Source organism: Triticum urartu, chromosome 4, assembly GCF_003073215.2.
Source record: "Triticum urartu cultivar G1812 chromosome 4, Tu2.1, whole genome shotgun sequence".
In the NCBI taxonomy this organism is placed as follows: Eukaryota; Viridiplantae; Streptophyta; class Magnoliopsida; order Poales; family Poaceae; genus Triticum; species Triticum urartu.
In genome coordinates, this window is record NC_053025.1 from 213587068 (window position 1) to 213613377 (window position 26310).

At 44.5% G+C, this 26310-nt stretch overlaps 1 protein-coding gene across 1 annotated transcript; it reads left to right on the forward strand.

The window, feature by feature from the left end:
• The first annotated feature begins 1118 nt into the window (after positions 1-1118).
• LOC125551323 (hexosyltransferase GAUT11) lies at positions 1119-6199 on the forward strand. Its single transcript, XM_048714512.1, has 2 exons — positions 1119-1691; positions 4234-6199. Exons 1-2 carry the CDS (start codon positions 1527-1529, stop codon positions 5680-5682), a joined length of 1614 nt encoding a protein of 537 aa, XP_048570469.1. The 5' UTR covers positions 1119-1526; the 3' UTR covers positions 5683-6199.
• The last annotated feature ends 20111 nt before the right edge of the window (positions 6200-26310 follow it).

Sequence of the window (26310 nt, forward strand, 5' to 3'; positions counted from 1 at the left end):
CAGGTTTGGAAAGAGAAGACTATAGTTTCAAGAGTATAGGCTTTTGCTTGGAGACTCTTGAGGAAATCACTTCCAACAGGCATGAGAGCAGGGAAATATTCCAAACATATTAAGAAAAATTGCATTAGATGCGAACAGGATGAAGATGGCATGCATCTTTTCTTTATTTGTCCCTTTGCTAGAGCAGTTTGGATAGCTCATCCTTGATTTATTAAATCTGAAATTCTTTCTAACAACTATGCTAGTATTGCAGATATTATCAATACTCTTCTTAACTCAAGGCATCCATAGACCTCTCTCACAAATATAATGACTTTTCTTTGGTGTATATGGAAAGCGAGGAATGATTCTCTTTTTGACAGGAAAGAGACCAAACCTATACATGTATTCCAAATTATGCATTCCATTCTAAATAATCAGGAGTTAACACTTCAATCAAAACAAGCAGGGCAGGGTATTAGTCAAGACGAGCATAGCAACAGTGTACTCCTAAGCTCACAACAGCAGGATATAATGCAAGCTACTGGCCCAAATTGCAAAGTCTTTACGGATGCAACATGGAAACCTGATACACAAAACATCACATGCATAGGATTTTTCATACAGATGGCTGCAAAACATCAAGAGGTCAATATCAGTATCCATTTATCCGAGGAGCAAATCGCGTCGCCTCTCCAAGAAGAAGCTACGACACTTCAAGTAGCTGCCCAAGTGATCAATACAATCACAACAGGAGACACCATCTTCTTCATGGATAATCAAGTTTTGGCCCAGGCTGCACAAGCAAGAGATATCCTTAAATGTCCTGGTCATTGGGAGATTAGAAGTCAATTGGCAAATTTCTTTATCTCTACTAGCAAGGCTCAGATAACTGTTAGACACATTCCCAGGGAGCTTAATAATAGGATTCACAACAATGCGGCTAGAGTATACTTCTCAGAATCAAATACTAGTACTACAATGATTTGTAAAAGCAGGTCCCACTCGGTTGATCACTGTCCTATGCTTCTGAAGCTAGGCAATCTGAACATCAGACATTGTAAAACCATTGTTGTAACTTGTTCTTCAGATTAATGCATAGGCGTCTAAGGCGCCACTTCTTTGTCAAAAAAAAAAAACACACACACACCTAAGAGGCAAGAGAAATGGAGACGCACGAAGGGAAAGGAGGAAGTACCACTTCCACCTGCCTCCCTCCCACCCTCAGATCTCTCTCGTTTCTCTAAATCGCGCCCCCGGCCCCTCCTACCTTTCTCTCGTCGCATTAGACCTTCCAGATCTCACCAACCTCCTACCAGCCGGCGTTGTTGCCTCTCTCAGTGCCGGAGCTTCACGACGCGGTTCTCTTATCTGTTCGGGGTCATCCATCCGACCCCCGGATCCGCCGCAAAGACGGTGCCTTTCTGGTTGTTCTCGGCACTATCCATGGATGAGGGTTTAGCGCGACGGCAGTGAGGTCAGCGTGTGGAGTTCCTGGGTTGAATTGTTGCAGCGAGAGGCTTTGGGAAAGGGCGCACGGCGGCGAGATGCGGGGTTCCGAGATGCGGAGGCGGGCACCAGAGTACCGGCGGCAGTCGCGGCGGCGGCTGCCGGGATGGATCTGGTGGCTCGTTGGGATCTTCCTTGTGGTTGGGCTCATGCTCTTCGTCCTGCACCACAACCAGAAGGAGCAGTTCCGGCCGCCCGTCATAGTGAGTAGCTCAAACATGACTCCGTCTGATTTCCTGCTTGCTGAATTATGTGGTGTGACATCTTTGCTCGGAATATCACTTCCTTCCTGTCAATTCTGAAAATACGTGGAAAAAGTTTAGCTTTTTATGCGTGCAGGCAGATCTCTGTTAGCGTTTTGTATGAGATCTTTAGAAATAGTTCCATTGTTGGTTTCTTCTACTATGTTATAAGGTGAGCTTGGTTGTGTGTTGTTAGGCTTTTTGTGGTCAGAGCACATCATTTTCTAGATCTTCATTATCCAATTTCATTGTTACTTGATCCTTGAAGGTTTGTGTTTTTATCTATATTGATTTGTGCATGTTTATGGAAAATTTTATCCCCACTATCTAGAAAATGTGCTTTTGATGGCTAATCATGACTAGTTGGTAGAAACGGCAAACAGGCTGTATTTTCTAGTAGTTGGCGTGGCATTACTGATAGGTTGTCTCTGCACTTGTTGGAGGTCTGCTCGTGTACTTAGGTTAAGTGTCCTTCTCAGGAGGAGGTTTCCCATCTTCATCATGATAGCATATGCTATTCCTTTACTATGAAGATGATTACTTAACTGGTGGGAGGACACCATGGAATATGAAAATTAAACTCACACCATAAGTCAATTTTTAGTAGTATGTGCAGTGTTGAACTATCACAGGTGCGATTGGGTTATCCAGGGACTACTTGTTGGCAGCTACTAGGTACTTGCTTCAAAAAGAATAGCATCGCCTGTCATGATTTTATCTTCGAATTTGCGAATGACTTTCAGTAGCACTGAGTAGTAAACTAGTAACTTTATCCTAGGTTATTCCTGCCTATCTGATTACAACAGTCACATTAGCTTTTCTTGGTATGATGGTATCCAATGGTCTGTAAAATCTGGATTACATTGATAGAATTGTTTTTTTAACTGCACAGCTTATGAGAAAAATAGCCGAGATCAAAACTGAAATTATTAATAGAACACAATGTCAATAGGGATATAATATTGCCAGTGAGTCTTATTGGTAGCCTTTGATGTATAGTTCTTTCTGTGGTAAAGGTCTTAGATACGGAATTTATATATTATGATATTTAAAATATGAACTCATTATGCAGAACCAACTGAGGTAATTTGGAAACCAACATAATTTGTCATGTACTCCCTCCGTTTTGTAATCCTTGTTTTGATTTAAACCACGACAAGAATTATGGACCAAAGGGTGTACTAGATATTGTAGACATTTATAGTGTTTCATGGACTCATAGAGATCTTAATTGCTGGTACCATACCAATGTAAACAGAAACATGTGGCAAGCAGGTTCAATGCAATAGTCTATAGACATTTATAGTGTTTCATGGACTATTTACAAGGCATATCTAAATTTGGCCTCCATTTTTTTATTCTACATGTAACTATGCATGAATGATAGAAATACTGAGAAATTTATGTACAAAGAGGAAACAGCGACTGAGGTGACTAGGCTGGTCACGATGAAATTATAATTACAGCTCTCTTGAGGATCATGTTAATAAAATGAAAATTATACCTTGTTTAATATGCTATTACTCCCTCCGTTCCTAAATATAAGTCTTTTTTAGAGATTCCTATAAGAGACTACATACGGAGCAAAATGAATGAATCTGCATTCTAAAATATGTCTATATACATCCATATGTAGTCTGTAGTCGAATCTCTAAAAAGACTTACATTTCGGAACGGAGGGAGTACATGTTTGGAGTTAGCTGCTCGTAAATAGTCCTGCTTTTGTGATCGCTTTAGCTGCTATGCTGTGGAATCTAGTTACCTACCTAATTCTGATAAGATTATTCTGTTACCGCTCCAAAAATGTTGCTGTCCAAAAGTAATATTTAGGCTTGCAGTGAAGATGAAATCTAAACCTTCCTGCAGATAGAAGCTTTATTCCTTTAATATGAAATTTTCTTATTTGTTCTCAAGCTCGAGAGAACAGTTTGTTGCTCAAGCTGTTTCGTATGATGCGAAGAGTTGACATTGAATGTTTTTGGCATGTGTTCTATTTTTAAAGTTACAATATTCCCTTGCCACTGCCATCAGTTCGTTTTCTTAAAAAATGTTAGCATATCATCGGCAGCCATTACATGGCCAAATCATGCCATATATAGGGGAACTTGGCACCAACCAAAAAGCCCAGATAATTGTTGGGTGCCTAAGCCTACTCTGTTATTAATAGAAATAGCCCATGTTAATCTTTTTGTGTACAAAAGTATGATCTGAACATTTCTTGTGCGAGTTTTGGTGCCAAACCTTGCTGGCTATTAACTGTTATTTATGGGTCAACACATGATGATAGCTGTTCAGTAACAATTAATTTTAGTGTCAACAAAGTTAATCATTGGGATGATAACTAAAAACTTCTTGTACTTGGAATATATTTTTGGTCCCTGCTACTTCTGAGTGCATAGATATATTTCTTCATTGACCTTTCCCACTGTGAAAGAAAATCACATTCTTTAATTAAACTCAGTCGATTGTGCATATTTCCTCATTTAGCTCGTTCTTGTTTCAGAATAAAGGGTCAGAAACTGAAGAAGTTTCTCCTGGGAAAGTTAATTTCACTGAAGAGCTTTTAAGCAGTACATCTTTTGCACGGCAATTAGCAGATCAAATGACTCTAGCAAAGGCCTATGTTATCCTTGCGAAAGAGCATGGCAACCTTCAGCTTGCATGGGAACTTAGTTCCCAAATAAGGAATTCTCAAAGATTGCTCTCTCAAGGGGCTGTTAGTGGGAGAGCCATCACTCAGGAAGAAGCCCATCCTATAATAACTCGTCTGGCACGGTTAATATACAAAGCGCAGGACTCTCATTATGATATCAGCACCACAATGGTGACACTCAAGAGCCATGCCCTCGCACTAGAGGAGCGTGCAAAGGCAGCAGTTGTTCAGACTGCCGAGTTTGGTCAGTTAGCTGCAGAATCACTTCCCAAGAATATCCATTGTTTAACGGTGAAACTGACAGAAGAGTGGCTTCAGAACCCAAAACTAAGGAGTCGTTCAGAGGAGCACAGGAATTCCACACGGTTGGTAGACAATAATCTGTATCATTTCTGTATATTCTCGGATAATGTGCTGGCCACTTCAGTTGTTGTCAATTCTACAGTGTCAAATGCAAACCACCCTCAGCAGCTTGTGTTTCATGTAGTCACAGACAGGATCAATTTTGGTGCTATGTCAACCTGGTTCCTGATAAATGACTTCAAAGGGTGTACTGTCGAAGTCCACTGCATAGACGAGTTCTCATGGTTGAATGCTGCTTCTTCTCTTGTCAGGTGGCTGTCCGAGATGGAAACAAAGGGTTCCTCTGGTGGTTTGAAGGCACAAGAACAGGAAATAAAGTTCCATAATCCGAAGTTTGTTTCTCTGCTAAACCATTTACGGTTCTACATCCCTCAAATACTCCCCAATCTGGAGAAGGTGGTTTTTCTTGATGATGATGTTGTGGTGCAAAAGGACTTGACACAGCTTTTTTCCATAGAATTGCATGGCAATGTTATTGGAGCAGTGGAGACTTGTTTAGAGTCATTTCATCGGTATCACAAATATCTTAATTTCTCGCAACCAATAATCAGCTCAAAGATTGATCCACATACTTGTGGGTGGGCTTTTGGAATGAACATATTTGACCTAATTGCTTGGAGGAAAGCAAATGCAACATCGCTTTATCATTATTGGCAGGAGCAAAATGCTGATCAACTGCTTTGGAGAACGGGCACACTTCCAGCAGGCCTTTTGACATTTTATGGCCTAATGGAGCCCCTAGACCGAAGATGGCACGTATTGGGTCTTGGGTATGATGTAGACATAGATGACCGCTTGATTGAGAGTGCTGCTGTTGTGCATTATAATGGGAACATGAAACCCTGGCTGAAGTTGGCCATTCACCGGTACAAGTCTATATGGGAGCGGCATGTCAATTTCTCGCACCCACATGTTAGTGAGTGTATGTTTCACTAGGGAGTGTGCAATCTCTGTTCACCATCAATGGTCTTCCACGGCACTGAAGCTAGGAACTTCAGTTTCTTTAATAGGGTTGCTTTTGAGCACCCTAGTTACGAAATCTTCCAGAGCTAGATTATATACTCAACAGGCATCATCAAAGAATTCAACTGTTAAGTTTACTTTTTTGGGTGGGGGAAGATTTATTTTGAGAAGAAAATAATTCAGTTACAGATTTTTACATACAATTCGGTCTGGAAGATTTAGCAGTCCAATGAGATTACCTGGATAGATATTGTAAAGGAGATACAGTTGTTGGATGGATGGGTCATTTTTTGAGATGTTCGAAAATGCCAATTGCCAAATCAGCTGTGCAGAGCTTACTGGTGTTCATTCTTTTCAGGATATTGTATTTTATACTGTACTGTTGAGGAATGTCTTCCTTTTCCTTTTTGTATAAACAGTTCTGTGTTCACAGTATGAACTCGGCTCAACTGGAGATATAGGAAAGTTAAGTAATTTTGATGTTCCGAAATTGAGTTTCTCATGCTCCATACCACATAGCGAAGAGATATTTGCAATTCTCTCCTCTGTTTGATTGGTTTTTAGTTCCAGAATGGTTCAGTGACCTGTGTTATGACTGCCTCCACAATTTGTGTGGATTATGTAGTCAATTTTTGTAGCAGATGCCGCAAGTCCGAGGCTCTTATGGCGTGGCCTAAAAGAATGAACAAAGATTGTATCCTCAAGCAAATCAAGCAAAAAAGAACTTCCTTGGTGGTGCTAGTAATGCAAAGATTTGCTTTTTGTGTAACTTTGGCTGTGTTGTAACCTTGGCTGTAACCTTGCTCTGTTGTGAACCTTGGCTATATTGTGACCACTAAGAGCAACTCCAATAGGGTGACCCAAACGAACACAGATTTTGTCCGCTTTTGTTTGTTTGGGTCGCGTGTCTGCGTCCGTCTTTTCGTTTGGGTCGGCCGGTGCGTCCAATGGGCGCCAGATGCATTTTAGACATGTCCATGTCGTCATTTCATCGAACACTTGAAGGGTGAGCTCCCGCGCCAGCTCGCTGTAGCTGGCCCCGACCCTGCTGCTACCGCCCCGCAGCTCTCGCCCGGTCATCCAACAAACTCCCGCCTCGTCCCGGGCGGCCGGGCGCGGCAAGGCGAGGTCGCGGGAGTCAAGAACGGGCACGACCAGGCGCGGCGAGACAAGGCTGGGCACAGTTGGGAGCGGCGAGGCAAGGCCGGGGCGAGGCGACGCCGCGGCGAGTCGAGGACGGGCCGGGCGGAACAAAGCCGCAGCGAGGCACGACCAGTGGCGGCTGGCTAGCTAGCACGCGTGCAATCAACGACGGCTGGCTAGCTAGCACGCGCGCGACCAGCGGCGGCTGGCAGCAGCACCAACACCCACGCAGGGCAGCGGCGGCTAGCTAGCTAGCACGCGCGCGGCGGGCAACAACACCGGCATGCATGCTCGACCAACGGTGGCTAGCTAGCTAGCTAGTACGCGCGCGGCCATCCGCCTGTGGCGTGCGTGGTTGTAGGACAGCGACGACGAGCGCTTGGCCGCGCTGCATCGGCAGCGGGAGGAGGCGGCGACTGATTGTGCTTGGCAACGGGAGGAGGAAGCGACGCCTCGCTCGCGACGGAGGCCGAAGCAGCCGGCGCCATGCCCACATCTGCATGCCCGGTGGCATCGAGAAAGAGAGAAAAGGAGAAGAGAGGCGGGGGTGGGATGGGTGGGTGGCCCTCGATGACAGATGGGCCAGTGCTCGCATGCAGTGGACGGAGGCGAACGAGGAGCCCATAGAAAACACCCGCTTTGTGTCTGCCTCCGACCCAAATGTGTCTCAAATTTGGGATGGAAATGGGTCTAAGCAGACACAAAACGGACAGCGGGCGAACGCTGTGTCCGTTTGGGTTGCCCCGTTGAGCCAGCTTTTGCGTCTGGATGACCTAAACGGATAAAATGGATCGCCCCATTAGAGTTGCTCTAAGTGTTGATGTGAACCTTTTTTGTATTGCAAAGATTTATACTTTTTGACGGTAGTCTCATGTTGAAATTCTCTTTATGTTTGTTTTCTATGTGGATCGGGATGGTTGAGTTGAATGCACGTTGTACGGGTGAACGGAGGAGGTTCTTGTATACTCTTGCTCATTTTGTGTTGGTTAATGATTACACCTCAAAATGGCAGCCAAAACATGGGATATAATTCATTTCAATTCACAAATCCTGGTGTCAACCTAACATGAAATTTGGCAGATTCAGCAAAATAAATCTTTACAAAAATTTAATTTCATTTCTGTTGAATAACTGACCAAAATTATACCCGGGGTCCCACCTCAATCCTACATGCCATTCAATGTGGATTGTCAATGTCAGTCAACACAAGTTAAGGAGGCCAAGGAAAGTCCAAACATGCCTCCGAGAGTCCAAGCAAGCCATCGGGTCAAGAGAAGTTTAAACAAGTCTTCATGATCAACATGTTAAAAGACAAACAACACAAATAATAAGTCAAATGAATAAAGAAGTCCAAGACCAAGGAGAAAAGCCTTTGTATTGGGGAGGGAGTCTCCCTTGATGGGTCATATCCCACCTCCCTATCCAAGTGCTCATGGACCCAAAGAAAAACATTACCTAGTTCTACCCTCTCACATCCTCTTTTCAAGCGTAATCATGGCCAGTTATCAAGGACCCCTAGGCTAAGGCATCCCATGGGAATGTAAATAGTTCATCATCCACTCTATACTTGAATAAACTTAAGAGGAGAGTCATCCTCGCGTCCCCTCCATAAGAATTGAGGCTCGATTGGAGGCCGAGAATCGGAGTCCAAGGGACCTAGTAAAACATGAGCTATTGGGAGTCATCGGACTTTGGAAGCGGCAACACTCTAAGTGTTCCATGCATCGATCACCACTCTCGACGCCTCTTCCTCATAGGATGCAGGCTCTGTTCTGACGAGGCAACTAGACCTATTTAAAATAAATGAATTGTGTCACTTTGTCGGTGCATGACGACCTTCGCTATAAGGCCATTGTACACACCCTGTCTACTCATACTAGCCACATTGCTAAGGGTACCCCTGTGGAAAGTTACTTCTTGAACAATAACATTGACACCGACCATGGGGCGTCCTTGCCGTGTGAGAAGTCACCTCGACCATCCAAGGTAGATGGCCCCAACAAAACAAGTGAAAGAGCATTGGTGCCCCATGTTTGGTTTTGGTAATTGATGACAATCCCTCTGGACTACTGGTTTCCTTGTGCTATATTCGAAGGGTTTGTCCATAGGCTTTGCTTGAAGACCATTCATTGGCTTCAAGGGTATAAGAAGGAGATTATGTGTTGACCAAGGTGCTACTTAAGGAGTTATCCAAAGATTGGTCATGTGAGAGTTGAGCCTATTGCAAGCATGTCTGGAAGAAGAAGATTGTGTGAACATCTATGTTTATCTTCAAGACATCATCTTTATGAAGAGAGAAGATAAGATACAAGGTTGATTTTTTGGCATCCAGTTGGCAGTACCTCTCCGGTCCACGGTAGTACTGCTTAGGTGATACTTCCATAGACCAGTGCCGCCCCTACTTCCATGTAACACCCACGATGCGGCTATATCTCCCACGTGTCGGAGCACGACTTAGAGGCATAACCGCATAGTAGGCATGTCGCAAGAGGGGTAATCTTTACACATCCCATGTACTGAATATGAAAGGGATAAAGAGTTGGCTTACAACCGGCACTTCACACAATACATAAATATAGCATTACATCATCCAGAATACAATCAAGGTCCGACTACGAAACCAAAATAAAGAAAGACTACCCCTAATGCATAGATCCCCGATCGCCCCGACTGGGCTCCACTACTGATCAACTAGAAACGAAACAACACAACAAACACTATCTTCATCGAGCTCCCACTTGAGCTCGGTTGCGTCACCTGCACTGGTATCAACGGCACCTGCAACTGGTTTTTGAAGTAAACTGTGAGTCACAGGGACTCAGCAATCTCACACCCTCGCGATCAAGACTATTTAAGCTTATGGGTAGGAAAAGGTAGTGAGGTGGTGCTGCAACAAGCACTAGCATATATGGTGGCTAACTTACGCAAATGAGAGCGAGAAGAGGAGCAAAGCACAGTCGTGAACTAGAAGTGATCAAGAAGTGATTCTGAAACTACTTACATTCAAGCATAACACAAGAACCGTGTTCACTTTCCGGACTCCGCTGGAAAGAGACCATCACGGCTACACACGCGGTTGATTCATTTTAATTAAGTTAAGTGTCAAGTTCTCTACAACTGGACATTAACAAATTCCCATCTGCCCATAACCGCGGGCACGACTTTCGAAAATTCAAAACCCTGCAGGGGTGTCCCAACTTAGCCCATCACAAGCTCTCACGGTCAACGAAGGATATTCCTTCTCCCAGGACGACCCGATCAGACTCGGAATCCCGGTTACAAGACATTTCAACAATGGTAAAACAAGACCAGCAAAGCCGCCCGAATGTGCCGACAAATCCCGATAGGAGCTGCACATATCTCGTTCTCAGGGCACACCGGATGAGCAGTCCGTACAACTAAAACCAACCCTCAAGTTTCCCCGAGGTGGTGCTGCAAGGGGCTCTAGTTTGGACCAACACTAAGAGGAGCACTGGCCCGGGGGTTTAAAATAAAGATGACCCTTGAGTCTGCAGAACCCAAGGGAAAAAGGCTTAGGTGGCAAATGGTAAAACCAAGGTTGGGCCTTGCTGGAGGAGTTTTATTCAAAGCGAACTGTCAAGGGGTTTCCATTATAACCCAACCGCGTAAGGAACGCAAAATCAAGGAACATAACACCGGTATGACGGAAACTAGGGCGGCAAGAGTGGAACAAAACACCAGGCATAAGGCCGAGCCTTCCACCCTTTACCAAGTATATAGGTGCATTAATTAAATAAGAGATATTGTGATATCCCAACATATCCATATCCCAACAATAAACATGTTCCAACAAGGAACAAACTCCATCTTCACCTGCAACTAGCAACGCTATAAGAGGGGCTGAGCAAAGCGGTAACATAGCCAAACAACGGTTTGCTAGGACAAGGTGGGTTAGAGGCTGGACATGGCAACATGGGAGGCATGAAATAGCAAGTGGTAGGTATCGCGGCAAAGCAATAGAGCGAACAACTAGCAAGCAAAGATAGAAGTGATTTCGAGGGTATGGTCATCTTGCCTAAGATCCCGCAAGGAAGAAGAACGAGTCCATGAAGAAGACAAACGAACGAAGTCGAATAGATCCTCACAAACGCGACGTTATCGGAACTAACCCGAAGAAGCAACACCGGAAAGAAGCAAACAACATAGTAAACAACCATCACATAAACATGTCATGATGCACAACCAGGTATGACGCATGTCCGGTTTAATGAGGCATGGCATGGCAATATGCACAAACAATCCTACAAATTAAGTGGAGCTCAATATGCAACTCCGTTGCATATTGACGAAACACCACGTGACTTATTTAGTTCTCTCTCGTTTAGGTACCCAACAATATTAAATGTTGTTAAACATGGCAAGAGGTGGAGCATAGTAGAACTACTTAACTAGGCAAGTTTAAATGAGGCCGGAAACAACAAACAACGATTCCGGTAAATCCTCATGTGCATTAGCAATTTAATGCAAACACCAATTTTAAACATTTTAAATGTTGTTATCATGATGCGGATGACATGTCCAAGTTTATGCAATTTTTATTAAAAGTTGACAAGAGCATTATGAAGCATTTGTCACCGTGGTGGAAAGAAAAGGGGTGCCACGGCAACGATAACGAAAACGGTGCCATGACAACGCTTCGGTTCCGGTAACTCGATTGAGATACCGATGCAAAGGAGAAGTGTGCGGATACGTGCAAAAGATGGTGGGGCACTCCCGGATACCGAGTGTCCCATGAGTCGATGATGGTGACAAGGCAAAAGAGGGGCAACGTGCACCGACAATTCGAGCACGGAGCTAGCACGAGCATCTCATACATCACACATGCATTCGTTCACGGGCGGTCGTCTCGGGGTTATACCTCTGAAGCGTGTGTTATCGGAGGGGTTCGAGTTCGATGCGGTGTAGGGGAAGTAGACGTTCTCGGGACATCGAGGGAAGTAGTCGTTCTCGCATGCTCTAGGGTCGACGGTAGAGGTACATGTTTATCGTAGCATGAGTTTCCGTAGATGTTCGGGGTCACGGCGAGGAACTTGATGCATCGTTGAACTTGGCGTCCGAGGAACTCCGCGTAGTCGTACACGAGTCATAGTCGAACTTGACGGTTCCGTTACACGTTTTTCGGAGACGGTAGTTGTTCTCGGTTCGTAGACGAGCTTGACGTATCCGAGGGCTCCGGCCATCGGGGTACTTGGCGCAATGCCGTGAAGTCGTACACATTCCGTAGATGTTCATGTCATCGGTGTTGTGGTACTTGGGGTCTTCGGACTTTCCGGTCCCATTCTTGCGATGACAGTCATTCACGTTCGTTCGGAGAGGTACTTGGTTTTGCGAAGAGGTACTTGGCGGTAGTGGTACTTGGTGTAAACCCACGGAGACGGTCTTGACATGCAACGAGCAACAACGCGGTGTACAGATGCAGCAGTGGTCTTGCCGGTGCCGTGGCCGGAGCGGGGTGGACCTGGCAAGGTCCTGTCCTGGGTCGGCGTTGGTCGGTAGTGAGTAGCAGCTCGGGCCCCCACGGAGACGGTCTTGACATGCAACGAGCAACAACGCGATGTACAGATGCAGCAGTGGTCTTGCCGGTGTCGTGGCCGGAGCGGGGTGGACCTGGCAAGGTCCTGTCCTGGGTCGGCGTTGGTTGGTGGTGAGTAGCAGCTCGAGCCGAGGGCCCGTGGTGGTGCTGCTCTGCACGAAGGAGCAGAGGAGGTCAATGGATGGCGACGGCATGCACACACGCGGAAGACAAGACGAGCAGGTGGCGTCCATGGCTCCATACCCCGGTGAAGCAGCGGGGACCGATGCAGGCGACGAGGAGGAGGCCGCAGGGAGGCGACGAGTAGGTCTCCGGCATGGGCGTCTGACGAGATGACTCGGCGGCGACCTGCTGCTGGCAGCATGCTCCGGCGAGGCCGGCATCAGGCCGCGTGGCCCGCGGGTGAGCAGCGAGGGCGAGGAAGCAGAAGTAGCAGAGGAAGGGGGGCCGCACGGAGGGCGTCGTGCTCGCCGGCGTGAGGTGCGTGCCGACGAGGAAAATACAGGGAGGAGAAGGGGCGCGTCGGGGTCCAGGACGACGACTGGCTGGAGGAGGATGCGCGGCTCGCGGAGGAACTGGCGCGGGGAGCTTCTCTCTGGACGGAGCTGCAGGCGGCTGCGGGGTCGACGAGGTACTCTGGCGGCGGCGCTAGGAGGGGGATGAGGGGATCAGAGAGAGGGAAAAGGGGATCGAGCGCGACTGACAGGTTCGATGCGTGCGTGAGTGTCTGGCGGCGCAGGAGGAGAACGAGGGGAGAGGAAGAGATCGAAGGAGAGGGTGGTTTCGGTCGGGCCTATTGGCTGCTAGGGTTAGATCCGGTGCGGGCTGGGCCTTAGGAGTTTGGTAGGTCGGCCTGGCCCAGTGGCTTGCGGGTGCTGGGCTCTCTCTCCCTCCCTCTTAAAACTACTTTAACAGAAAACATTAGAGAGAAAGGAAAAAAAGGAAGAGGGGTTCGGAACGAATTTGAGCATGCGGGTAATTTTTCTGGACTCACAAAAACGTGCATGTTCACAGAAAAATAGAAGTGGCAAGATTGAAAGATCTGGATTCAAATCCATTTGAATTTAATTCAAATGGTTTGAGTAAGTTCAAGGTTTTGTAGAGTCCAAAAATGTTGGGAATTTTGGTGGAGCTCGGGAAAGATGAAAGAATTTGCGGCAAAGTTGGAGGCCAAGAATTGAGAAGGAAAAAGGCATGGAACTTAACCGCAAGTGTGTTATGGTGATTCCAAAATAATGGAATATTTAAAATATAGCTCCCTAATAATAGTAGGAGACTTTTATATGTTATAAAGTGAATTTCACCATGTGAACTCGCTTGATTTAAATGGATCAAAGATCCATGCCATTTATTTAGTTGAGTTAAAAAAATGACATGATGGCATGATGACATGATGCAATGCACAAATGCAAAGATGAATGCAACAGACAAAACAAATTACCCGACGAAACTCGAAAAACCAAGGAAGGCATCTGAAGCTCCGGTCTTGGGGCGTTACATTCCGCTTGGAATCTAGCTTCTGTGAGTCTCTGTTTTATAAGCGGTAGTGGAATGGTACGACCACTTGCGCGGTACCGCCGCTTGCTACTACTGAAGGAAATATGCCCTAGAGGCAATAATAAAGTTATTATTTATTTCCTTATATCATGATAAATGTTTATTATTCATGCTAGAATTGTATTAACCGGAAACATAATACATGTGTGAATACATAGACAAACAGAGTGTCACTAGTATGCCTCTACTTGACTAGCTCGTTGATCAAAGATGGTTATGTTTCCTAACCATAGACATGAGTTGTCATTTGATTAACGGGATCACATCATTAGGAGAATGATGTGATTGACTTGACCCATTCCGTTAGCATAACACTTGATCGTTTAGTTTGTTGCTATTGCTTTCTTCATGCCTTATACATGTTCCTATGACTATGAGATTATGCAACTCCCGTTTACCGGAGGAACACTTTGTGTGCTACCAAACGTCACAACGTAACTGGGTGATTATAAAGGTGCTCTACAGGTGTCTCCGAAGGTACTTGTTGGGTTGGCGTATTTCGACATTAGGATTTGTCACTCCGATTGTCGGAGAGGTATCTCTGGGCCCTCTCGGTAATGCACATCACTTAAGCCTTGCAAGCATTGCAACTAATAAGTTAGTTGCGGGATGATGTATTATGGAACGAGTAAAGAGACTTGCCGGTAACGAGATTGAACTAGGTATTGAGATACCGACGATCGAATCTCGGGCAAGTAACATACCGATGACAAAGGGAACAACATATGTTGTTATGCGGTTTGACCGATAAAGATCTTCGTAGAATATGTAGGAGCCAATATGAGCATCCAGGTTCCGCTATTGTTTATTGACCGGAGATGTGTCTCGGTCATGTCTACATAGTTCTCGAACCCGTAGGGTCCGCACGCTTAAAGTTCGATGACGGTTATATTATGAGTTTATGTGTTTTGATGTACTGTAGGAGTTCGGAGTCTCGGATGAGATCGGGGACATGACGAGGAGTCTCCAAATGGTCGAGACGTAAAGATCGATATATTGGACGACTATATTCGGACATCGGAAAGGTTTCGAGTGATTCGGGTATTTTCGGGAGTACCGAGGAGTTACGGGAATTCGTATTGGGCCTTAATGGGCCATACGGGAAAGGAGAGAAAGGCCTCAAATGGTGGCCGCACCCCTCCCCATGGGCTGGTCCGAATTGGACTAGGGAGGGGGGGGCCCTTCCTTCCTTCTCCTTTTTCCTTCCCTTTCCTTCCCTCCTACTCCTACTACTTGGAAGGGCTCCTAGTTCCACTAGGAAAGGGGGAATCCTACTCCCTGTGGGAGTAGGACTCCCCTAGGGCGCGCCATAGAGAGGGCCGGCCCTCCTCCTCCTCCACTCCTTTATATACAGGGGCAGGGGGCACCCCAAAGACACAACAATTGATCTCTTGATCTCTTAGCCGTGTGCGGTGCCCCCCTCCACCATAATCCACCTCCGTCATATCGTAGTGGTGCTTAGGCGAAGCCCTGCGTCGGTAGAACATCATCATCGTCACCACGCCGTCGTGCTGACGTAACTCTCCCTCAAAGCTCGCCTGGATCGGAGTTCGAGGGACGTCATCGAGTTGAACATGTGCAGAACTCGGAGGTGCCGTGCGTTCGGTACTTGATCGGTCGGATCGTGAAGACGTACGAATACATCAACCGCATTGTGCTAACGCTTCCGCTTCCGGTGTACGAGGGTATGTAGACAACACTCTCCCCTCTCGTTGCTATGCATCACCATGATCTTGCGTGTGCGTAGGAAATTTTTGAAATTACTACGTTCCCCAACAGTGGCATCCGAGCCTAGGTTTTATGCGTTGATGTAATATGCACGAGTAGAACACAAGTGAGTTGTGGGCGATATAAGTCATACTGCTTACCAGCATGTCACACTTTGGTTCGGTGGTATTGTTGGATGAAGCGGTCCGGACCGACATTACGCGTACGCTTACGCGAGACTGGTTCTACCGACGTGCTTTGCACACAGGTGGCTGGCGGGTGTCAGTTTCTCCAACTTTAGTTGAACCGAGTGTGGCTACGCCCGGTCCTTGCGAAGGTTAAAACAACACCAACTTGACAAACTATCGTTGTGGTTTTGATGCGTAGGTAAGAACGGTTCTTGCTCAGCCCGTAGCAGCCACGTAAAACTTGCAACAACAAAGTAGAGGTCGTCTAACTTGTTTTTGCAGGGCATGTTGTGATGTGATATGGTCAAGACATGATGATATATAAGTTGTTGTATGAGATGATCATGTTTTGTTGAAGTTATCGGCAACTAGCAAAAGCCTTATGGTTATCTTTGTATTGCATAAGATGCAAGCGCCAAATAATTGCTTTACTTTATCGCTATGTGATAGCAATAGTTGCAAGAGCAATTGTTGGCGAGACAACCATGTGATGACACATTTATATAGATCAAGATGATGGAGATCATGGTGTCATGCCGGTGACGATGGAGATCATGACGATGCTTTGGAGATGGAGATCAAAGGCACAAGATGATGATGGCCATATCATGTCACATATTTTGATTGCATGTGATGTTTATCTTTTATACATCTTATTTTGCTTAGTTCGGTGGTAGCTTTATAAGATAATCTCTCACTAAATTATCAAGGAACAAGTGTTCTCCCTGAGTATGCACCGTTGCGAAAGTTCTTCGTGATGAGACACCACGTGATGATCGGGTGTGATAGGCTCTACGTTCAAATACAACGGGTGCAAAACAGTTGCACACGCGGAATACTCAGGTTAAACTTGACGAGCCTAGCATATAATAGATATGGCCTCGGAACATGGAGACCGAAAGGTCGAGCGTGAATCATATAGTAGATATGATCAACATAGTGATGTTCACCATTGAAACTACATCTCACGTGATGATCGGACATGGTTTAGTTGATTTGGATCACGTGATCACTTAGAGGATTAGAGGGATGTCTATCTAAGTGGGAGTTCTTAAGTAATATGATTAAACTGAACTTAAATTTATCATGAACTTAGTCCTGATAGTATTTTGCAAATCATGTTGTAGATCAATAGCTCGCGTTGTTGCTTCCCTGTGTTTATTTTGACATGTTCCTAGAGAAAACTAAGTTGAAAGATGTTAGTAGCAATGATGCGGATTGGATCCGTGATCTGAGGTTTATCCTCATTGCTGCACAGAAGAATTATGTCCTTGATGCACCGCTAGGTGACCGACCTATTGCAGGAGCAGATGCAGACGTTATGAATGTTTGGCTAGCTCAATATGATGACTATTTGATAGTTTAGTGCACCATGCTTAAACGGCTTAGAATCGGGACTTCAAAGACGTTTTGAACGTCATGGACCATATGAGATGTTCCAGGAGTTGAAGTTAATATTTCAAGCAAATACCCGAGTTGAGAGATATGAAGTCTCCAACAAGTTCTATAGCTAAAAGATGGAGGAGAATAGCTCAAGCAATGAGCATGTGCTCAGATTGTCTGGGTACTACAATCGCTTGAATCAAGTGGGAGTTAATCTTCCAGATAAAATAGTGATTGACAAAATTCTCTAGTCACCATCACCAAGTTAGTAGAACTTCGTGATGAACTATAATATGCAAGGGATAACGAAAACGATTCCCAAGCTCTTCGTGATGCTGAAATCGACGAAGGTAGAAATCAAGAAAAGCATCAAGTGTTGATGGTAAACAAACCCACTAGTTTCAAGTAAAGGGACAAAGGGAAGAAAGGGGAACTTCAAGAAGAACGGCAAGCAAGTTGCTGCTCAAGTGAAAAACCCAAGTCTAAACCTAAGCCTGAAACTGAGTGCTTCTACTGCAAAGAGACTGGTCACTGGAAGCGGAACTACCCCAAGTATTTGGCAGATAAGAAGGATGGCAAAGTGAACAAAGGTATATTTGATATACAGATTATTGATGTGTATATTACTAGTGTTCGTAGCAACCCCTCGGTATTTGATACTGGTTCAGTTGCTAAGAATAGTAACTCGAAACGGGAGTTGCAGAATGAATAGAGACTAGTTAAGGGTGAAGTGACGATGTGTATTGGAAATGGTTCCAAGATTGATATGATCATCATCGCACACTCCCTATACTTTCGGGATTAGTGTTAAACCTAAAATAAATGTTATTTAGTGTTTGCGTTGAGCATGAATATGATTGGATCATGTTTATTGCAATACGGTTATTCATGTAAGTTAGAGAATAATTGTTGTTCTGTTTACATGAATAAAACCTTCTATGGTCATACACCCAATGAAAATGGTTTGTTGGATCTCGATCATGGTGATACACATTTTCATAATATTGAAGCCAAAAGATGCAAAGTTAATAATGATAGTGCAATTTATTTGTGGCATTGCCGTTTAGGTCATATTGGTGTAAAGTGCATGAAGAAAATCCATGCTGATGGACTTCTGGAATCATTTGATTATGAATCAGTTGATGCTTGCGAACCATGCCTCATGAGCAAGATGACTAAGACTCCGTTCTCCGGAACAATGGAGCGAGCAAAAGATTTGTTGGAAATCATACATACTGATGTATGTGGTCCGATGAATATTGAGGCTCGCGATAGGTATCATTATTTTCTGATCTTCACAGATGATTTGAGCAGATATGAGTATATCTACTTGATGAAACACAAGTCTGAAACATTTGAAAAGTTCAAAGTATTTAGAGTAAAGTGGAGAATCATCGTAACAAGAAAATAAAAGTTTCTATGATATGATCGCAGAAGTAAAATATTTGAGTTAACGAGTTTGGCCTTCAGTTAAAACAATGTGAAATAGTTTCACTACTCACGTCACCTGGAACACCACAGTGTAATGGTGTGTCCGAATGTCATAACCGTACTATTATTGGATATAGTGCAGTCTATGATGTTTCTTACCGATTAATCACTATAGTTTTGGGGTTATGCATTAGAGACAGCTGCATTCACGTTAAAAAGGGCACCATCTAAATCCATTGAGGCGACATCGTATGAACTGTGGTTTGGCAAGAAACCAAAGTTGTCGTTTCTTAAAGTTTGAGGTTGCAATGCTTATGTGGAAAAGTTTCAACCTGATAAGCTCAGACCCAAATTGGAGAAGTGCGTCTTCATAGGATACCCAAAAGAAAATGTTGGGTACACCTTCTATCACAGATCTAAAGGCAAGTTATTCATTGCTGAGAATGGATCCTTTCTAGAGAAGGAGTTTCTCTCGAAAGAAGTGAGTGGGAGGAAAGTAGAACTTGATGAGGTAACTGTACCTGCTCCCTTATTGGAAAGTAGTTCATCATAGAAATCTGTTTCTGTGACTCCTACACCAATTAGTGAGGAAGCTAATGATGATGATCATGTAACTTCAGATCAAGTTACTACCGAACCTCGTAGGTAAACCAGAGTGAGATCCGCACCAGAGTGGTACGGTAATCATGTTCTGGAGGTCATGTTACTTGACCATGACGAACCTACGAACTATGAGGAAGCGATGATGAGCCCAGATTCCACGAAATGGCTTGAGGCCATGAAATCTGAGATGAGATCCATGTATAAGAACAAAGTATGGACTTTGATTGACTTGCCCAAAGATCGGCGAGTCATTGAGATTAAATGGATCTTCAAGAGGAAGACGGACATTGATAGTAGTGTTACTATCTACAAAGCTAGAATTGTCGCAAAAGGTTTTCGACAAGTTCAAGGTGTTGACTACGATGAGAGTTTCTCACTCGTATCTATGCTTAAGTCTGTCCAAATCATGTTAGCAATTGCCACAATTTATGAAATCTGGCAAATGGATAAACAAAACTGCATTCCTTAATGGATTTATTAAAGAAGAGTTGTATATGATGCAACCAGAAGGTTTTGTCAATCCTAAAGGTGCTAACAAAATATGCAAGCTCCAGCGATCCATCTATGGACTGGTGCAAGCATCTCGGAGTTGGAATATACGCTTTGATAAGTTGATCAAAGCATATAGTTTTATACAGACTTGCGGTGAAGCCTGTATTTACAATAAAGTGAGTGGGAGCACTACATCATTTCTGATAAGTGTATGTGAATGACATATTGTTGATCAGAAATAATGTAGAATTATTCTGCAAAGCATAAAGGAGTGTTTGAAAGGATTTTTTCAAAGAAAGACCTCGGTGAAGCTGCTTACATATTGAGCATCAAGATCTATAGAGATAGATCAAGACGCTTGATAAGTTTTTCGATGAGTACATACCTTGACAATATTTTGAAGTAGTTCAAAATAGAACAGTCAAAGAAAGAGTTCTTGCCTGTGTTACAAGGTGTGAAACTGAGTAAGACTCAAAGCCCGACCACGGCAGAAGATAGAAAGAGAATGAAAGTCATTCCCTATGCCTTGGCCATAGGTTCTATAAAATATGCCATGCTGTGTACCAGATCTATTGTATACCCTACACTGTTTTTGGCAAGGGAATACAATAGTGATCTAGGAGTAGATCACTGGACAACGGTCAAAATTATCCTTAGTGGAATAAGGATATGTTTCTCCATTATGGAGGTGACAAAAAGGTTCGTCATAAAGGGTTACGTCGATGCAAATTTTGACACTGATCCAGATGACTCTAAATCTCAATCTGGATACATATTGAAAGTGGGAGCAATTAGCTAGAGTAGCTCCGTGCAGAGCATTGTTGACATAGAAATTTGCAAAATACTTATGGATCTGAATGTGGCAGACCTGTTGACTAAACTTCTCTCACAAGCAAAACATGATCACACCTTAGTACTCTTTGGGTGTTAATCACATAGCGATGTGAACTAGATTATTGACTCTAGTAAACCCTTTGGGTGTTGGTCACATGTCGATGTGAACTATGGGTGTTAATCACATGGTGATGTGAACTATTGATATTAAATCACATGGCGATGTGAACTAGATTATTGACTCTAGTGCAAGTGGGAGACTGAAGGAAATATGCCCTAGAGGCAATAATAAAGTTATTATTTATTTCCCTATATCATGATAAATGTTTATTATTCATGCTAGAATTGTATTAACCGGAAACATAATACAAGTGTGAATACATAGACAAACAGAGTGTCACTAGTATGCCTCTACTTGACTAGCTCGTTGATCAAAGATGGTTATGTTTCCTAACCATAGACATGAGTTATCATTTGATTAACGGGATCACATCATTAGGAGAATGATGTGATTGACTTGACCCATTCCGTTAGCATAGCACTTGATCGTTTAGTTTGTTGCTATTGCTTTCTTCATGACTTATACATGTTCCTATGACTATGAGATTATGCAACTCCCGTTTACCGGAGGAACACTTTGTGTGCTACCAAACGTCACAACGTAACTGGGTGATTATAAAGGTGCTCTACAGGTGTCTCCGAAGGTACTTGTTGGGTTGGCGTATTTCGACATTAGGATTTGTCACTCCGATTGTCGGAGAGGTATTTCTGGGCCCTCTCGGTAATGCACATCACTTAAGCCTTGCAAGCATTGCAACTAATAAGTTAGTTGCGGGATGATGTATTACGGAACGAGTAAAGAGACTTGCCGGTAACGAGATTGAACTAGGTATTGAGATACCGACGATCGAATCTCGGGCAAGTAACATACCGATGACAAAGGGAACAACGTATGTTGTTATGCGGTTTGACCGATAAAGATCTTCGTAGAATATGTAGGAGCCAATATGAGCATCCAGGTTTCGCTATTGGTTATTGACCGGAGACGTGTCTCGGTCATGTCTACATAGTTCTCGAACCCGTAGGGTCCGCACGCTTAAAGTTCGATGATGGTTATATTATGAGTTTATGTGTTTTGATGTACCGAAGGAGTTCGGAGTTCCGGATGAGATCGGGGACATGACGAGGAGTCTCAAAATGGTCGAGACGTAAAGATCGATATATTGGACGACTATATTCGGACATCGGAAAGGTTCCGAGTGATTCGGGTATTTTCAGGAGTACCGGGGAGTTACAGGAATTCGTATTGCGCCTTAATGGGCCATACGGGAAAGGAGAGAAAGGCCTCAAAGGGTGGCCGCACCCCTCCCCATGGGCTGGTCCGAATTGGACTAGGGAGGGGGGGCGCCCCCTTCCTTCCTTATCCTTTTTCCTTCCCTTTCCTTCCCTCCTACTCCTACTACTTGGAAGGGCTCCTAGTTCCACTAGGAAATGGGGAATCCTACTCCCGGTGGGAGTAGGACTCCCCTAGGGCGCGCCATAGAGAGGGCCGGCCCTCCCCCTCCTCCACTCCTTTATATACGGGGGCAGGGGGCACCCCAAAGACACAACAATTGATCACTTGATCTTTTAGCCGTGTGTGGTGCCCCCCTCCACCATAACCCACCTCCGTTATATTGTAGCGGTGCTTAGGCGAAGCCCTGCGTCTGTAGAACATCATCATTGTCACCACGCCGTCGTGCTGACGGAACTCTCCCTCAAAGCTCGGCTGGATCGGAGTTCGAGGGACGTCATCGAGTTGAACGTGTGCAGAACTCGGAGGTGCCGTGCGTTCGGTACTAGATCGGTCGGATCGTGAAGACGTACGACTACATCAACCGCGTTGTGCTAACGCTTCCGCTTCCGGTCTACGAGGGTACGTAGACAACACTCTCCCCTCTCGTCGCTATGCATCACCGTGATCTTGCGTGTGCGTAGGAAATTTTTGAAATTACTACGTTCCCCAACAACTACCGCCACTACTTCTGCCTATATCTGAGCTTATGTTGCCCTGTTCAGCTCTCGTGGTACTTGAACAGTTGTTACATGGTAGTACCGCTTAACGCAGTACTTCCGTTCTGGCACCACTCCAATACTAATGTTCCTCTGTGCCCTGTGATCGGAAGTGGATGTACCGCTTTGATGGACGGTAGTACCGCTCCAGCGGCACTACCGCACCAGTATTGGCTATACTCACGGGCTATGCAGGAACTACCGCTTGAGAACATGCTGTATGTATAACGGTTGGATTCGAGCCCCCTCTATAAAAGGAGGCCTTGTTCCGCATTGCTCCCAATGACTTTGGGCAAGCTTTCTCCTCCATTGTTGACCTCTAGAAGCATTGTCTTCTCTTCGTTCCTCCCATGAATCTTGCATCTTTTTGAGGGAAAAGAGAGAGAGAGAGAGGAGATTGATACGTCTCCAACATATATATAACTTTTGATTGTTCCATGCTATTATATTACCAATCTTGGATGTTTTATATGCAATTCTATATCATTTTTGGGACTAACCTATTAACCTAGTGCCCAGTGCCAGTTGTTATTTTTTTGCTTTTCAAAAAATCAATATCAAACAAAGTCCAAAAGGAGAAAAAACTTTGGATTAATTTTTTCTGGACCAGAAGGGACCCTAGAAGGTTCAGGAGAAGACCAGACGAGCCACGAGGAAGCGACAAGCTCGCTAGGCGCGCCACATGGGGGCCATGCACCCTAGGCTTGTGGGTCCCTCGTGGCACCTCTTGACCTAATTCCACCTCTATACATTCCAAAATATTCCCAATACATCAGATAGCCACCCAAAATACTGTAACATTCCAATTTTTCAATTTGGATGTTATACATAGGTCATCATATGCATATCATATTTTATTTCCAGTTCTTTTGCGATCCTAGAAAATCCTAAGCAACTCAAGGACCCAAAGAGAGAGTTGGGGATTTCATTATTTTCATATTTGAATTTTTCTCAAATTTGAAAAGAGGATCGTTTTGGTTCTAATACTTTTCTCTCCGAATATTTCAAATATCAACATAATGAGAGGAGATAAAATGACTTCTCCAAAATCAGAGGGTAATATTGGAGGAAAAATATTAAAATCAAATAATCATTTATTTGGATTTTATCGCTATTTTATTTGAATTAGAAAAATATGCATTTTAGGCCAGAAAAATGTTCACTTTGTTCTAAATATTTTATTTAGACGGTGAAAATTGTTTTGGCATTTTTAGAATTTTTTTATATTTTTTTAGGATTTTTTCTTCTTCAGCAATTTTTTTTAAAAGTCTCCGAACCGACTCGGCCGAAGCCCAGCCGGCCCATCGCGCCGCCACCGTCTCCTCCCGCTCGGAGTCCGGCGCGGACACACCGCCGGAGTCCCGAAGGACTCCGTGACGCCGCCACCACCTCGGGACGCCCCCCTTTAAAAGGGCCGGTCCCGACCCCCTCTGCCCCTTGTCCCGCCCCGCCGCCGCAACCGCCGCCGCCCGCTCGCGCCGCCGCGCTGCTCCGCCGCGCCGCCGCAGCTACTGCAGCCGCCGCCGCCCGCGCGCTGCCGTCGCACCGCCCGCAGCCCCGCCACCCCAAGCCGCTGCCTCGCCGAAAACCGCCGCCGACCCGCCTGTTTTTCTCGCCGGTTTTAGGTAAAACCTAGATCGTTTTTAGGGTTTTCTCGTTTTCTCGGTTTATTTTTTTCCGACCGGTTCGCTAATTAGCGAACGTTCACCCGTTAGTTTGTTTTAACGAACGAATTCGTTTGTTTGTCTCTGTTAGCGGACGTTCGTCCGATAGATTTTTCTTTTTCTGTTTTATTTTCGCCAGGGACCTATCCGCGATTATTTTTATCGCAGATTAGCCCCTGATCTTCAAACCCTCGCAACTTTTTAACCGTTCGTCCAAATCCAGTGAAACCAACGCCAAAATCTTTGTCTCGAACCCCTCTTTCCAGTTAATCAACTTGAACATGGTTTTGACAAATTAAAATTTGGTTTCAAGCAGATTTGTTTTCAAATTTCTTTTGATCGTAGTTTGAGTTTCACAGCTCCGATTTGATTGATTCTTTTTTGCGAATCAAAGCACTTCAGTTGAACTTTCAGTTTGGACTTTCTCCTATGAGTTTTACCCTTGCATCTATGCTTGAGTGCTTATGTATGCTATTGTTTGTTTGCGATAGAATTTCCATAGTGCGAAGCATGCTACTACGAGTCTCTAGGGTTTGCGGTCGTCAGCAAGGCAAGTAACACTTTGATCATATCCCTTTGTTACCCAGTTTTTATGCATTAGTTTCAACACTCAAACATTGCATGAGTAGGATTGATAACATGTGGGTATTGGGAAGTAGATGATGAGGTAGAACCTATTGTCCTTTATATCAAACCATAGGAGTTACTTCTATGTTATGCTATTACTGCTATGCTATGCTCGTAGACGTGGTTTGGTTGAGTGATCGTTGACAGATGTGAGAGTATTTTTAATGGTTAACAAGGTGGCTACTTTAATACACATCTGGATGGATTGGTTGAGGCACCCTGGAGGACCCAGTGGTTGCCTGGGCACCTGGAGAATCCAGTGTTGTCCTAGGATATCCCGGAGTACCCGTGCGATCATCCTACGGTTTGCCACCCAGGCTCAAAGGGATCATAAGATAATTCATGCTAGAAACTTCCGTGTGCAGCCACAAGCCATTATGGGCTCTGGCATAGTTGAGTAAGTTGTGTGACCTCTTTCAGTGGTAGGCTAGCAGATGTAGGGGATGTAGGTGGTACTGTCTACCCAGAGTAAAGAGTTAATGCTTTAGAAAGACTGTGTCTCGGTCATCCGTTTCTCAAACACGGTGTAGTGCGAGAAATCCAACGGAGGAGATCGAGTCTTGTGGGGAAAAGTGCACAAACCTTTGCAGAGTGTACAAACTAATCATGGTTAGCCGTGTCCCCGGTTATGGACATCTTGAGTATCTGGTTCTTGAATTATTGTTTTGATCTCATCACTCTAAATTAAATTGTTGGGCTGTTAATTACTTTTAATTGAGATTGAGTTGGAGGAACCTTCTCAATGTTTATCAACTACCATGATAGTTAAACAAAATATATCCCTTTGTTGTAGGAAAAAATTGGCTTTTCGCAAAAACATAATAACCATAGAGCCTCCACCAGCCATATATGCATATAGTTATACCTGTTACCTGTTCATTTGCTCTACAGTGTTGTTTTGCCAGCATATTCCATGTGTTGACCCGTTTTTGGGCTGCAACGTATTATGTTGCGGACTTTTCAGACAAAGAGTAAGGTGCGCTAGGTCGTTGTCGTGCACTCAGCTATGCTGTTGGAGTTGATGGACTCACTATATCTTCGAAGCCTTCCGCTGTTATCTTATTTAGATGGACTTAAGACATATTATTGTAATAAGTACTCTCTTGAGACTATCGATGTATTAAGTGTGTGATTGCACTCTGTTATAAATCCTTCAAGTACTGTGTGTGTTAGCATTACCGACCAAGGATGACACTTATACACAGAGGTTTGACCGTTTGAGGTCGGATCACTACAAGATGGTATCAGAGCACACGCTGATTATAGGACGCGACCACTAAGATAAGCCATAGGTCACTCTTCTCTACTCATTTCTGACTCCTCTCCATTTTCCACTCTATAGATGGCGGACCCCAGGAACAAGTTT

Excerpts from the sequence above, each read along its gene's own strand:
- LOC125551323 (XM_048714512.1), top strand. The coding sequence starts at position 1,527 with ATGCGGGGTTCCGAGATGCGGAGGCGGGCACCAGAGTACCGGCGGCAG. Across the intron at positions 1,692-4,233 it reads AGTTCCGGCCGCCCGTCATA|AATAAAGGGTCAGAAACTGA; the intron begins GTGAGTAGCTCA and ends TTCTTGTTTCAG.